Source organism: Enhydra lutris, unplaced genomic scaffold, assembly GCF_002288905.1.
Source record: "Enhydra lutris kenyoni isolate GAN:26980312 unplaced genomic scaffold, ASM228890v2 scaffoldscaffold6, whole genome shotgun sequence".
In the NCBI taxonomy this organism is placed as follows: domain Eukaryota; kingdom Metazoa; phylum Chordata; class Mammalia; order Carnivora; family Mustelidae; genus Enhydra; species Enhydra lutris.
In genome coordinates this window covers 26,623,297-26,638,815 of record NW_019154090.1, presented here as the reverse complement: position 1 = coordinate 26,638,815, position 15,519 = coordinate 26,623,297, and the positions used below count along the sequence as shown (strand labels likewise).

The 15,519-nt window shown below is 44.5% G+C and overlaps 1 protein-coding gene and 1 pseudogene across 1 annotated transcript; both read left to right on the top strand.

Moving 5' to 3' along the window:
• The first annotated feature begins 770 nt into the window (after positions 1-770).
• LOC111141748 lies at positions 771-1,053 on the top strand (annotated as a pseudogene).
• Positions 1,054-4,364: 3,311 nt separating this feature from the next.
• On the top strand, positions 4,365-10,989 carry LOC111141313 (defensin beta 123). The gene is made up of 2 exons (XM_022493772.1): positions 4,365-4,422; positions 10,844-10,989. Exons 1-2 carry the CDS (start codon positions 4,365-4,367, stop codon positions 10,987-10,989), a joined length of 204 nt encoding a protein of 67 aa, XP_022349480.1.
• Positions 10,990-15,519: the final 4,530 nt, after the last annotated feature.

The window sequence follows — 15,519 nt, the reverse complement described above, 5'->3', positions numbered from 1 at the left end:
ATATTTTGAGGAGTCCTGGGAGGCGGGTGCTCCCGTGTTTGTGTAAAGACCAGGTTGCCTGCCCATGACACTTGTGGTTTCTTCATCACCTTAAGGTGCCCCATGGGCTACCAGGCTCCCCACCCAGTGCACCTGTGGTCGCCGGCAGACGCTGCCTCTGACAACACCAGCACCCCCGACAAGGTGGTGTTGGAGACCCAGGCAAATGTTTTAAGGGAGGCACCCCAGCCTGGGTATCTTTCTGGAAAAGCTATAAACAGCCCCTCATTACCACTACCAACAGCCGTCCACGATCTCTTCTCGCAGTCGGCTTCCTGGAATCCTGGAGCTGTCCAGACAACAGTGGCATTCAGCCTTAGAGGCTTCTAGAAAGTGCAGCCCAAAGCGTGCCCGGGTCCCACTTGGAGCATTTCCCAACATTAACCCTTAGTACCTCTTATTTCCATATTTATTCAAGACTTGAAAGATGGAGCAGAAATGTCCTCTTTTTCAACAACTTCCTTGGCTGGAGTTGGAGATGGGGGCAGATGGGCTAGAACATGCGATCCTTCTTTTTTTTTTTTTTTCTTTTTTATGTGTTCAGAGGTCAATTCAGCGTCCCAAAGAAAGCAAGTGAATACACTAAAAGCTTGCGTGCCTCCGACGCGCATGCACTCTCCCCCCACTCCCCAACCCCCTAACCCCTGCTCCTGGTGCTGCTTGGGTGCTCGCTCAGGGAGGACTTGGGACACCTCTTTGGTCAAGTGACACCTGAGACTCCGGCACTCACCATGACTATCGAAAAGCCCAAAGAAGGAGTCAAGACTGAGAACAACGGTCCTACTAACTTGACTGTGGCGAGGCAGGATGGTTCACAGTGCAGTTTAAGATTAAGAGGCTACACCACTCAGTAAACTCGTGAAAACCCATTGTCAATGACAGGGTTTGTCTATGTGGCAGATCAGGTTCCAATCTGATGGGCAGCCAATCAATGAAGCAGACCCATCTGCACAGCTGGAAACGGAGGATGAAGATACAACTGATGTATTCCAGCAGTGGACAGGTGTCTACTAAGAAGGGAACCTGTTATTTTACTCTAAGACTCAACTCTGTTCTTCCAGACCAGGAAGACATTCTCCATGAGAAAACTGCAATTTGGTTCCACCACATCCTGACTACTACAGTATCATTTTCTCGATTCTTTTATCGTCCCCTTCCCCATTCCTTTATTGTACATGAGGTGACTGTGTACATGCAAAAGCATATTGCATTTTTTTAAACTAAATGGCCAAGGGTGTGTTTTAATCGACATCAAATGGAGAAGGGATCAGGAAAATACCCCATCCTATGGAGTATTTTCTGTCTGTATTTTGCATCTGTGAAAATACCCCCTCTCTCTATTCGTGGCATGTTCATTCAGCTCTTATCTTTTTATTCTGGTAAGTTATTTTTCTCTCACTGTTTAACAACAACAACAAAAAAAGAGCAACATAAAAATCCTTGCATACCTTGTTCAATTGGAGAATTTTAATGGTTTTCACTTATCATTATAAAACCAAGGACAATGTTATAACTTTTTTGTACATAGCTGTTACATGTAAGGCAATGTCTTTAAGCATGGATGAATTACTCTAAAAGAAATGAATCCTAGATCATTTTCCCTTCAAGTCAAGCATCCTGTTGTTTAAATAAACTTCTTGCTAAAAAAAGAGAGAGAGAGAGAGAAAGTTTGCATGCCTAAATGACCTGTAGCACATTTTTTTTTTCTTTAGAAAAGAAGGAACAAGGGCACAGATGTTTCCATTTGGGCAGAAACAACAATGTTCCTTGTTCATTGTCATAAACACCTAAAGATACATTAGTGTCTTAGTAATAATAAACTTGACATGATGATGTATCCATCTCCCAGAACTGCCACTGCAAAGGACCACAACCTGGGTGACTTAAAAGAACAAAATTTGTTTTATAAGATGTTTAATTTATATATTTGAAAGAGAGAGAGCATGAGCGGGGAAGGAGCAGAAAGAGAAGGAGAAGCAGACTCTCCACTGAGCTGGGAGCCCATTTTGGGGCTCAATCCCAGGACCCCGGGATCATGACCTGAGCCAAAGGCAGACACTTAACTGACTGAGCCATCCTCCTTTTTTTCTGAAAGGTGCCCCTCCCTTCTTTTTTTTTTTTTTTTTCCTTTTAAAGAGTATTTCTCTATTTATTTAAGAGAAAGAGAGAGCAGAATTTTCTTCTCTCACACTTCTGGAGACTAGAAGTTCAAAACCAGTGTTGGTAGGATCACTTCCTCCTTGGGGGCTCCAAGGGAAAAATCTGTTCTGTGCTTCTCTCCTAGCTTCTGGTGGTTGCCTAGTGTCCCCTGGCCTGCAGTTTCTGCTTCCATTGTCACATGGCTTCTCCCTGAGGGTCTCTGTCCAAATTTTCCTCCTTTCCCCGCCCAGTCCGATCCAGTACAACTTCACTTTAACGCAATTACATCTGCAAAGACCCTATTTCCTGATAAGTCACATTCACAGGTGCTTAGGGTTGGGATTTGAACATCTCTCTTTTGGGGGCTGGGACAAGGGGGGAAGGGCGCGTGCAATTCAATCCACAACAGAAAGCTTTTTAAAAATTCCTATTCTGAGTAATACTGAACATCTTTTCACATGTTCACGAGTCTTTCAATTCTTTTTTGGGAATTGTCTATTCGTATTTTTGTCCATTGTCTTTCAGACTTCTACACCAGCTCCCTTGGGGACCCCACTACCATCCTGAACAGATCTTCACTTTCCCAGCTCCTTCTGCAATTGAATAGAGTTTAATTCTGGGACGCCTGAGTGTCTCAGTGGGTTAAGCCTCTGCCTTTGGCTCAGGTCATGATCTCAGGGTCCTGGGATCGAGCCCCACATCGGGGTCTCTGCTAGGCAGGGAGCCTGCTTCTCTCTCTCTGCCTGCCTCTCTGCCTACTTATAATCTCTGTCCATCAAATAAATAAATAAACTCTGAATAAAGTTTAATTCTTATAATAAATTCCTTGGCCCCTAATACTGATAACGGTTCTGCTCCTTCCCAGATCAACCTCAAGGAACACACTGTTTAAAGAGATGAGCCTCCTTAACGGAAGTGAACACGATAGTGGCAGGTTTCTAGCCTTTAGGCACTGTGTCCCTTTCTCCCCACTGACTCCTCTTCATCATCAAGGTTTCAGAAGGAGTTGTTTGGAGGGTTCTGGGTGGCACAGTTGGTTGGGCCACCGACTCTTGGTTTCCGCTCAGGTGGCAACCTCTGGTCATGATCTGGGGGTTCTGGGATCATGTCCCATGTCATCCAGTCCCACACTGGACTCTGCACTCAGCCGGAGTCTGCTTGGGACTGTCCTCTCTCCCTCAGCCCCTCCCCACCACACTCGCTAGCTCACTCTCTAAAATAAATTAGCCTAAAAAAAAAAAGTTGTTTATACTTCCTGACCTCATTATTTCTATTTTTCAGTCTTCAACCTCCTCATTCTGTTGCCCCTATGGAAATAGTTTTGGAGTCATTTTGTCTTGTAAACCCTATATATGCTTTTGTACCCTTGACGCCAGTGAGGGTAGCGTCTAGTCAGGAAATGGAAGGCAACAGGATGTTTAACTCAAGGAATTGGTCACACGTTGTTGGAAGACTGAAAGAACAATAGAACCCTGAAAACAGAAGAGTGACTACAGAAAGAAAGGGAGACAAAGGGACTTTCCGGACCTGGGAGTTCAGAGGAGGGACCCCAACAGCTGATTCCTGGATCTCTGGGGAAGGGCTCCGCCCCGGGTCCAGAAGACCTGCCCCCAGGGGTAAAGGGGACACGTCGCGTTTGGCCCTCGGATGGCAGAGGGCACCGCCAGGCTGGTGCTGGGAGCTTCATCTCTCACCACCGTTCTCCCGGTTTCCCTCCGGTCACATCATGTTTCTCACTCTCAACCCCAACGTAAGCCTCAGGGCGGACTTCCTCTGGCTGGGACGCCAGGTGGGCTCACCTGCAGGTGCCGTCACCCTCTGGGCTTAGTCTCCCCAGCCCCTCGGCGTTCCGCATGCGTGGCGCCCCCTGGCGGTCCTTCGGTGCAGGCGGTTTAGAGCTGGTGGAAGGACCTTGGACACGGTTGCCGGCCCCCCTTCCCGCCGTCTCCCAGTCGACCCCACCCCCACTGACCAAATGACCGCAGAAGGCGTGCCAGCTCAGAGTGTGTGGCTGCAGACCCTGGGCTCCGGGAGCGCGGGGGCCAAAGCCGTGGGCGGCTGAGGCACGTGCGGGTGACATCGGTCCCGCTGAACAAAGGGACCTCCAGCCAGAGAGGCCGGAGCCCTGCCCCATTCGTTTTGCCATCCCCTCGGACTTGCAGCCTCACCTTGGGCCACTTCCAGCCATGAAGCTCCTGTTGCTGACTCTGGCCGCTCTGCTGCTTTTGTCCCAGCTCACGCCAGGTAATCTGGACCCCCTTGGGGAGGGGCAGGGTGTGCAGACTGAGACCTGGTCATGGAATCCCCAGGCCCGGGAGGATGGGCTGCCCAGCTTCCGTAGCTCCCCTTTTGGAAGCACGGAGAGGAGGCACCCTGCCCACAGCAGGTGCCAGAGCTTAGGTGTCAACCACGACACCTAAAGCTTCTGGCCCAGCCGTGCCATCCATCTGTGCTCTCTCAGGAAGCAGGTGCAGGTGGTCTTGCACCTGAGAAAGAATGGAAGGGGTGCGAGGGAGAAGCAGGAAGAAGAGGGCAACCGTGGACCTTTTACCAATATTCCCCAGAATGTTCTCGGCTTTGTAAAGATCACAACCACCTCAACCAGAGAGAAAAACTCACATACACTGTTGCTGCCTCTGTACCAGATCCTGTGTCAGAGCCTAGGGCCACAGAGATAAATGACAATGGCCCTGGGGGAGACAACGAAGGGCATTTACGACCCAGGGTGGCATGAGCTCTGACAGAGGGGGTCTAGGGATCTGAGGTGCATATGGGAGGGACCAGCCCAGTCTGAGGGCCAGAAGAGTCCTCCTGACGGGATACCCTGAGTCCTGAAAAGTATGCTGAGATTAGAAGGGGATGGAGAAGAGAAGGAAGCAGGAAGGGTGGCCCAGACAGAAATCAGCTTGTGCAAAGAAAGATCCAGCTGTGGAAAAGAGCATGGGGCCTTCAGAAAACTGGCACACCATTGGGGTTAGGGGCATGATGAGGGGGAAACTGAGGAAACATTCAAGGTCCAGGTCTTAAGGGGCCTTGTCTACCAGATGAGGGGGCCATGGGAAGACTAACCGGGTTCAGGCCATGTTCAGACTTGCCCATCCCCCACCCTTACCCCAGGGCTCAGTATCCGCCCCTCCTGCTCAGCTGGCTAAAGCTTCCCCCAAATGTGACAAAATAGCTTTTAATATCTTTGATGAATTTTTATTCATTGCAATCTTTATTGCTGCAGAAAGTCAAATTGTCCCATCTTTGACTTGTGGTAGCCTTATTATATATATCCCTGCTGGTTTGTGATAGTTTCCTTGTGAGAAAGCCCAGCTTAGAGACACCACAAGAAACACATTTGCAGTCCGGTGGAGTTAGACCTATTAACTTGGCACAGCAAAGGAAAATACACAATAAAGGAACTGTGGGACAAAAGATGGAACAAATAAGGTTTCTATAGGATTAAGGAGAGGGACGGAGTTTGGGTAAAATGTAAATGAAGTTATGTGTTTTGTTTTGTTTCAAGTTTTTATTTAAACTGTAGTTAACTTACGGTGTAATATTGGCTACAGGAGTAGAATTTAGTGATTCATCACTTACATACAACACCCAGTGCTCACCACTTAAAGCCACTTAAGCCCTCCTTAATGCTCATCACCCAGTTAGCCCATTCCCCCCCAAGAGCCCATCCAGCAACCCTGTTTGTCCTCCATAGCCAAAAGTCTCTTATGGTTTGCTCCCCTCTCTCTTCTTTTTTTCTTTCCCCTATGTTCATCTGTTTTGTTTCCTAAATTCCACATATGAGTGAAAACATATGGCATTTGTCTTTCTCTGTGAAGTAGTGTTTAATAGACTTCATGTGAAAAGGGATTAACACCAGGCTGAGACTGAGAAACGGATTCAGGATTTCATTTCCATGGAAAGTACAAAATGAAGAGAGATGTGGAATTTTGTATCCCAAAACCCCTTCTCTGACAGTCTGCCCTTGGCTCTGAAATCAAGGATACTTTTCTGTTTTGAGAGAGTGGCTCCTCAGGAAAGAATGTAATGTTCCAGTCCTGCCCATATGATTTCAAATACAAAATTTCTGAAAGATGTGACTTGAGACTTTATCCTTTTGTTAAGTGACAAAAGCAGTTTCACTGGTTTGTAGCTGGTTATCTGGGGTGACAAGACATTCTAGGCTCATCTTGTACAATTCCTGCCCCAGGTCTTGAAATCCTCATTTCTTCAAGAAGCTCTGGGGTTTTTGTTGTTGCTGTTGTTGTTGTTGTTGTTGTTTTTCTAAGTAGGGAAGTGGTATTTCAGAACCGTGATCTAGATGCTAGAGATATTCAATCCTACTAAATTAGTCTTTCATTCCACGTCTTTTCAGTAGACAGAACTGGGTGGGAAAATCAACACATTGAATACATATAAAATATCTCATGAATTCATATTAATACTTTCTATTCAAAGTGATCTTGATTAGACATGATAGGGCACACTTAATGAGTAATATTCCTTTTTTTCAAAGATTTTATTTATTTATTTATTTGACAGAGAGAGAGAGAGAGATCACAAGTAGGCAGAGAGCAGGCAGAGAGAGAGGGGGAAGCAGGCTCCCCTCTGAGCAGAGAGCCCGATGCAGGGCTCTATCCCAGGACCCTGGGATCATGACCTGAACTGAAGGCAGAGGCTTAATCCATTGAGCCATCCAGGCGCCCCAGTGAGTGGTATTCCTATCAGGAGAAAAAACATCACTAACAAAAGTGTGCACCCAGGACCAGAGTCCTGTTGGGAATATCCAGGAAAAGCCATCAGAAACAAACTCATGAGTCTTAGAAGTCAGACTATATGGTTCACTCAACAAATGCTTTGGTTGCTTACGTGGATGCCTTCACACGCACAAGCACACATCAGAACGCTTTCTGGGGGGGCATGTGGGTGGCTAGTAAGCCCATCTAGATTGATTCCAAGTTCTTCAGCTTCTTTGCGCAATTCTTTTCATCACCACCTGGCTACAATTGCAGAATCCCCAACCACTGAGTTCAAGAGCGAGGGTTTGATTCCTGACATGAAAAGGCAATAAATTGTTCCAACTTAATCCAACTGTACGGCAAGGAAAGGAAAAGGAGCTGGGCAAGATATCGTGGCCTTCTACAATTTGCTGGGGGGAGAAAAACAGTAAACATTGGACTCATGAACAAATTATGAGTCACTTAGGCTCTTCAGGGCCTTCTGTCAGTTTAGCAAGTTTTAATTTCAACATACGGCAAGTTCTTTCTATTTTTTCTGAGGGTTGAGAATGATAAGGACGGCATGATTTTTGGCAAAACTGCCCTTCCTTAATTAATATCCCAGGAAAAAGAGCACCTCTGTCACTAGAAAGGCAGGTAGGCTTTCCCAAACAGGAAGACAAACTACAATTTGTTTTTAGTCACAGGAAACACTGTTGCTTTCTGGCAAGGAAAAGCCTCTGGTCCTCCACAGAAAAGGCAGACAGAAGTGAGTACATATTCAAATCCTTGAGATTTAGGCAGCCGTGCAGAGTCCGTGAGACAGTGGTTCCTTTTCCTGTCCCACTTTTGCTGTTTTTCCGAGGGTTATTAAGCTGGAGAGAGGGACATACACTGGAGCTGCCCTCACTGATCAGTTCAAACTTCTCCACCAGTGTCGTCTTAGAACAGATGATAAGTTTCCGGGGCAGCAACTGGCTCAGTCAGTGAGGCATGTGACTCTTGATGGGGTTGAGTTCAAGCCCCATGTTAGGTGTAGACATTACTTAAAAACAAAATCTTTTAAAAAAAGAAGAACAAGAGTCTATGGGTTTTCTTTATTGTGATGGGTCAAATTTTCCACCAAGCTCCATTTCATACAATCCGGAAAGAAACACCCGATAGCCATCTTAATGTCTGCATCACATGTCAGATTTCTCTCGGCTATTTTTTCAGAACTTAGTTCTTGTGATGGTAGTCTGCTCAGGGGTCAAAAGAAGTTTTAAAAGATAAAACAAAAACAAAAAAACAAAACAACAAAACAAAAAAACAAAACAAAACAAAAAAACAAAAACCTAGGGCTGCCTGGGTGGCTCTGTCAGTTAAGCTTCTGCCTTCGGCTCAGGTCATAATCCCGGGGTCCTGGGATCAAGCCCCACGTTGGGCTCCCTGCTTCTCCCTCTCCTCCCCACTCATGTTCTTTGCCGTTATTTCTGTCTCTCTTTCTCTCTCAAATAATAAAATAAGCAAAACCTTGAAAAAAAAATTCCTGGCTCATATATATGTATGTATACTTATATGTACATATGAGCTTGTGTTAAAGATTTTATATAACTCATAATGAGAGAACAAGGCAGATTTTATAACTGGATCAAAGCATCAATAGGAACTGGTTTTCCGGGGCACCTGGGTGGCTCAGTGGGTTAAGCCTCTGCCTTTGGCTCAGATCATGATCCCAGGGTCCTGGGATCGAGCCCCACATGGCTCTCTGCTCAGTGGGGAACCTGCTTCCTCCTCTCTCTCTGCCTGCCTCTCCGCCTACTTGTGATCTCTGTCTGTCAAATAAATAGATAAAATCTTTAAAAAAAAAAAAAGAAAGAAAGAAAGAAACTGGTCCCCCCCCTCCATGGTGCAGAGGAAGAGAGGGAATCCACTGAACCTCTATACAAAAGAATATACTTGAAAATAGAAATAATTTTTTTAAAGATTTTATTTATTTATTTGACAGAGAGATCAGTAGGCAGAGAGGCAGGCAGAGAGAGATGGAGAAGCAGGCTCCTTGCTTGCGGAGCAGAGAGCCCGATGCGGGGCTCGATCCCAGGACCCTGAGATCATGACCTGAGCCGAAGGCAGAGGCTTAACCCACTGAGCCACCCAGGCACCCCTAAAGAAATAATTATTTTTGCCCTACTATTGTTTATCAACAGCTCATAGAGTCGTAAAATAATTCCCACATAATCAAAATCAGATAGCCCTAAAGACTGTGGTCTACCTAGACCAAGCATGATTGACACTATTGACCATTATTGACCTTTTGGCACTTTGGGCTAGATAGTCCTTTGTTATGGCTGTCCATTGTAGGATATCTAGCAGAATCCTTGGCCTCTACTGACTAATTGCCAATAGCACCTCTCACCAGTTGCAGCAACTAAAAATGTTTCCACACATTTCATTCCAAACATCCCCTCAGGAGCAAAATCACCCCAGCTGAGAACCCCGGCTCCAGACGATGCATTTTTTCAATGAAGCGCAGATTTCCCCCTAGACTCTCTCCCCTGTATTGATCAAAAGATCGTCTCAAAGAAAGCTTACTCCGGATCACAAAATACACCTGGTCAAAACCTACAGCAGGAAGAAGGAAATAATAAAATTTACAAATTAATGAAACTTAAAATTAACTTACAAAGGAAGGAAATAGAGAAGAGTCAGGGCTTTAACTGTCCAAAGAAAGTGGTTTAACAGATACAACTGGAGGTCCCAGGCTTCGTTCAGCTGCCAGAGCCCCTGAAGACCCGAGTCGGAGCAGGCGTGGGGCTTTTCAGAACAGAGAAGGGTGTACAGGTCCCCATTTGGTTCAAGCAGAGGATTTCATCTTTAACTGCTGCAAAACCTGTGGCTGGAATAGAAAAACTGTCCCAGATTCGTGTGCCTCTAGGTTGAGGTCATGGGTGCCATCCCACCCCCAAAACTGTCAGAACACTTCTTCCGGGAGCTGTGTTGGCAAGTCTTGCAATCTGTTGATTGAGCAAGATCCTGGGACAGGAAAGGCCTCCCCCAAAATATGGATGGGCTATTGCCAGGGGCTCCAGGGAAGGGGAAAATGGGGGTTCCTGTTGAATGAGTAAAAGAATTTCAGTCTTACGAGATGAAGAGTTATGCGGGTGGCTGGCGATAGTGGCTACCCACAATGTATTGAGCACCGTCGAACTGTGTGCGTAAAAATGGCTACTGGCTACGATGGCAAATTTTATATTATGTGTACTTAACTGTAATTAATGAGAAAAAACCTAAGTGCAGCCACCTCTTAATGATAGACCTTGGCAAAAATATAAATAAATAAATAAATAAATACATAAATAAATACATAAATAAATAAATAAAATTATGAAGAAAGTGATGGAATGTTAGCCAAAAACAAAGCCAAAAAACAACCAGTATGGATGACCCATGAACACACACTGAGTGAAAGAAGCTAGACACAAAAGGCCACGTGGTACATAATTCCATTGGCATAAAATGTCCATAGTAGGCACATCAACAGAGTGGAGGGTAAACTGGTGATTGCCCAGTGCTGGGGAAAGGCGTGCAGGGTTTCTCTTTGGGATGATTAGAAAGTTCTGGAATTGGATGGTGGTGATGGTTGCATAACACTGTTAATATACTTAATGCCCCTGAACCATGCACTTTGAAATGCTTGATGGGTACCTGGCTGGCTCAGTTGGAGGAGCATGCTATCTTGATCTCGGGGTCATGGGTTTGAGCCTCACATTGGGTGTGGAGATTACATAAATAAACAAACAAATAAACAAGCTTTAAAAAAACAAAAACAATGCTTGCACTAGTAAGTTTTATGTTCTTTGTATTTTACCACAATGTTTAAAAAGGGAAGGAAAGAAAAAGGAGGCCAATGGTCAAAGACCTGCTTTAATACCTCTTCTCAGGGCTGACACTGTCTCTCCATTCTTCTTTCTTTTTTGTGTCAGGCGGCACCCAAAAATGCTGGAATCTTCATGGCAGATGCCGCCAGAAATGCTCCAAGAGAGAAAGGGTCTATGTTTACTGTACCAATAATAAACTGTGCTGTGTGAAGCCCAAGTTCCAGCCAAGAGAAAAGCTATGGCCATTTTAAGTTCTTTGAAGCCTGAAGCCATGAAAACGCAGATGGAGCTGCCCTGAGTCTGACCGCAGTGGATTCCTAAATTCTGTCAATAAACACGTGTAGCTGATCTCTGTGTTCGTCTCTTTGTCTACCCCAGCAGTACTCAGGAAATCCCCTTTCAGGTGAAGTCAAAATATTTTCATAACAATAATAAGAGAGTATTTGTCTTTTTCAGTCTTGCTGTCTCACAAGTGTGCAGTGGAATCTTCTGGAATCTATATGACATATGATGATATCATTGTTCCATGAGTTGATGAAAAGTGTGTTTATGTATCCTGATGTTCCTAGAATTTTTTAAGGTAGCAGGGTGTTCATTTTCAGAGATTAACTCAGATTGTTCTCGATAATTCTATTGTGCTCTTACTAGCCATCTTTAGTCATTATTAATCTCTGTAACCTCATGATCATCTAATAATAAATCATTACTTTGAAGGGCCTCCTGGGTGGCTCAGTCCACTAACCCTCTGCCCTTGGCTCAGGTTGTGATCCTGGAGTCCTGGGATCGAGCCATATGGTCAGCTCCCTGCTCAGCGAGGATCCTGCTTCTCCCTCTCCCTCTGCTCCTCCCTCTGCTTATGCTATATCTCTCAAATAAATAAATAAAAATCTTTTTAAAAATCATTACTTTGAAATTCCAAAATGTTCCTTTGTACCTGTATGCAAACCCGAGGAGAACCGAGAATGCATCTCTCTCTTGGTTTGCAGAAGCTATACTCTCCCCGAGTGAAAACAACACTTACTCTACACTCCGCAGTTCCTTTAAATACAATTTCTAGCACACGATTGAAAGATATTAAAAGACCTTGACAAAGGAAGGAAAATAAGATGCATAACATAACCAATTGACTAAAAATAGCCAATAGCAGCAAATCCAAACATGGAACAGGTGTTGGACTTCACAGACAACTTTAAAATAACTATTATAAACATGTTAAACTAATTAGAGGGAAAGGTTAAAAGGATGAATAATTTAAACTAATACACAGAGAAATACTATATCATTTTTTATTGTTACATGACAAATTACTCTAAAACCTAGTGGGTTAAAAATAACAACTATTCATTAATTCTCAGATTTCTGTGTGTGAATTGAGTGGTTCTTCTGGTATTCTCATCTGGGGTCACCCATATGTATGACTGCGTCTCTGTCCATGTGACCTTTCTGTTTCAAGGAAGTTAACCTTGTCTTCTTACATGGATAATTAGGTCTAAGAGGGTAAGCCCCAATATGCAGCATTTTCAAACTTCCGTTATCATGCTTTCTTAAATCCCATTGGCCAAAGCAATATTTGCTTTTTAATTTAAATTTTAGTTAGTTAACATACAGTGCAATATTGGTTTCAGGAGTAGAATTCAGTGTTTCATCACTTATATATAATACCCAGTGCTCACCACAAGTGCCCCCTTTAAAGCCCAACGCATTTAGCTCATTACCCCTCACCGCCCACCTCCCCACTATTAACCCTCACTTTGTTCCCTATCATTAAGTGTATTACACTAAGTGAAATATGTCAGTCAGAGAAAGACAAATACTATATGATCCCACTCATATGTGGAATTCAAAAAGAAAACAGAGAACACATGGGAAGGGGGAAGGAAAAAAAGGAGAGAGGGAAAAAAAACTAAGAGACTCTTAATGATAGAAAGGGGAAAGGGGGGAGGGGAAAGGGGAAGGGGCAGAGGGAGAGGGAGAGAGAGAATCCTCAAGCAGAGGCCTCGCTGAGCAGAGAGCCCCAGGCAGGGCTTGATCCTGGCACCCGGAGATCATGACCTGAGTAAAAGGCAGATGCTTAAAAGATGGAGCCACCCAAGCGCCCCCAACATGACTTTTACTAAGGCATCTTTTCAGCTTCCGCTCCAATTATAAACTGCTTATTCTCTGTATTTCCCAAGTCTGTTCCCAAATTCTTGTGTTTTTTTTTTAAGATTTTATTTATTTATTTATTTGACAGACAGAGATCACAAGTAGGCAGAGAGGCAGGCAGAGAGGAGGAAGCAGGCCTCCCACAGAGCAGAGAGCCCAACGCCAGGCTCGAACCCAGGACCCTGGGATCATGACCCGAGCGGAAGGCAGAGGCTTTAACCCTCTGAGCCACCCAGGTGCCCCATGTTCCCAAATTCTTGGAACAGAATCTTCCTGATGTAGTTCATCATTTTGTACCAAGCCACCTGGTAGGTCGCTGGCCAGCTTATAAGATTAGCTTGGCTTGGGGAGATCCCCACCTCTTGTCCAATCAACTGTGTCTGGGGCATGGGGATGGCAGGGGGAGTGGTCTCCTGGTCTGCATATGACTGTCACTTCATATGACTATCACTGCATATGACTGTCAAGGCACTGAGCAGGACAGCAAGAACATATATGGATGGTTCATGCTGTGTTCCATGTATTCACATTTCCGTGTATCCTTGCTATAAACTCCTATAGGGAGGAATACGTCTTTGTGAAACACCGAGCTCCTAGCTTAGGGAGAAATAGGCATCAGTGAAACGCGGGTCTTCCTGGTGGAATTCTGAGGAAGGTTACCTGTGGCCCCTCTCTCTATCCCCTCATGAGTTCCCACTAATCTATTGGTGAGAGTTCGATGTTCCCAGGGGCCTATTAGACCCAATGCTCCTTTTTATAATAAATATTTTGCAGGGGCACCTGCGTGGCTCCATCGGTTAAGCATCTGCCTTTGGCTCAGGTCATGATCTTGGGGTCCTGGCAAGGAGCTGCTCAGCAAGGAACCTGCTTCTCCCTCTCCCTCTGCTGCTGTCCCCCCACTCCCTGCTTATGCTCTCTCACTCTTGCTCTCTTTCAAGTTAATTAATTAATTAATTAATTTTAAATGGGTAAATAAACATTTTGCAGTGCCCCCTTTCTGTCCCAAAATAAAATTCATAAATATTGTAACCTATCTACTCATATAATTGCAAGGAAAAAAAATCAAAATAAGCTCTAACCATAATATAAGGGAGAAAAGAGACTTTCATAATAATATGTATTTTGATATGTAAATACATTTAAAGGCATAATGAAATATGTCAGATCTTGCACCTATACATAGCATGAGTGCAAAAGCTACAAATGCAGGCTCAAATGCATGGGTCCATATGCACAATTCAAGTACTACTCCAAGTGTTTGCTCTCCGTATCCTGACTTTCCAAAACAGTAAACAGCTTGGGTAAAGTTCTAACCAAAACAAAGTATAATCATTCCTTGATTTATGCAGTAGTTTCATTCCAGGAAAATTCAATATGCAAAAACAAAAAAACAAAAAACTTGCAAAACAGCCTTAGATTCTGGGCTCAGAGAATTATAAATGGGTTTCTCACCTACATAAATGTCTAGAAGGACATCTGAATTTTGTTTGGGAAATGGGTCACTACTTCATTTCCCAGGTCAGTTACACACATAGCATGCCATCTTGCATCCCAGGTCCCCCACCCACTAAATTCCAGTAAGGACTCCATGAATTTTGACTACCAAAAGAAAAAACAAAAACAAAAACAACAAAAAAACACACCAGCAAATTTCAAAAATAACCCCTAGAGGGCAGTGTCTTCCCGTTGAGAATCTTCCATCTGCCCTGAACAGAGTCCTTTCTCTCTGGTGGGTCTGTTTGTAAAATAAATGTAGCTGCATCATAAGCTTGAATAACTTACCCAAATTTAACTAAATGTGCTCCAAAGAAAAGATAAAGGGAGAAATGAGATTTGGGGTGGTTTTTTTTTTCCAAAATTTTTCTTATCTTTATTTTATTTGTTATTTTGGGGGGGGGGTATTTATTTGAGAGAGAGACCGTGTGGGCATATAGGGGAAGGGGCAGAGGGAGATAATCTTCAAGAGGACTCCCCGCTGAGCTCAGAGCTTGACAGGGGCTCATTTCAAGACCCTGAGATCATGACCTGAGCCAAAGCCAAGAGCAACTCAGCCCCCAGGCACCACCCCCCTCCCCTTACTTTTTAAATCAATCTAGTTTTGCCTTTCTGAACGTGGTACAAATAGAATCATTCAGTATGTACATCTTTGTATATGGCTTCTTTTGCTTAACATAATGCTTTTGAGATTAACTCACGTCGTGTGTATCAGAGTATATTGTTACTGTTGTTTATTGTTTATTATTGTTAGTGTTGTACTGCATAGATGTAGTTCAATTTATCCAGTCACTTCCTGGACATTTGGGTTGTTTCCAGTTACAGGATATTAGAAATAAAGCTGCTATAGGGGTGCCTGGGTGTCTCAGTTGTTAAGCGTCCGCCTTCAGCTCAGGTCATGATCCCAGAGTCCTGGGATCGAGCCCCAATTGGGCTCCCTGCTCAGCAGGAAGCCTGCTTCTCCCTCTCCCACTCCCCCTGCTTGTGTTCCCTCTCTCATTATCTCTCTCTGTCATAAATAAATAAAATCTTTAAAAAAGAGAGAAGAGGGGCGCCTGGGTGGCTCAGTGGGTTAGGCCGCTGCCTTCGGCTCAGGTCATGATCTCAGGGTCCTGGGATCGAGTCCCGCATCGGGCTCTCTG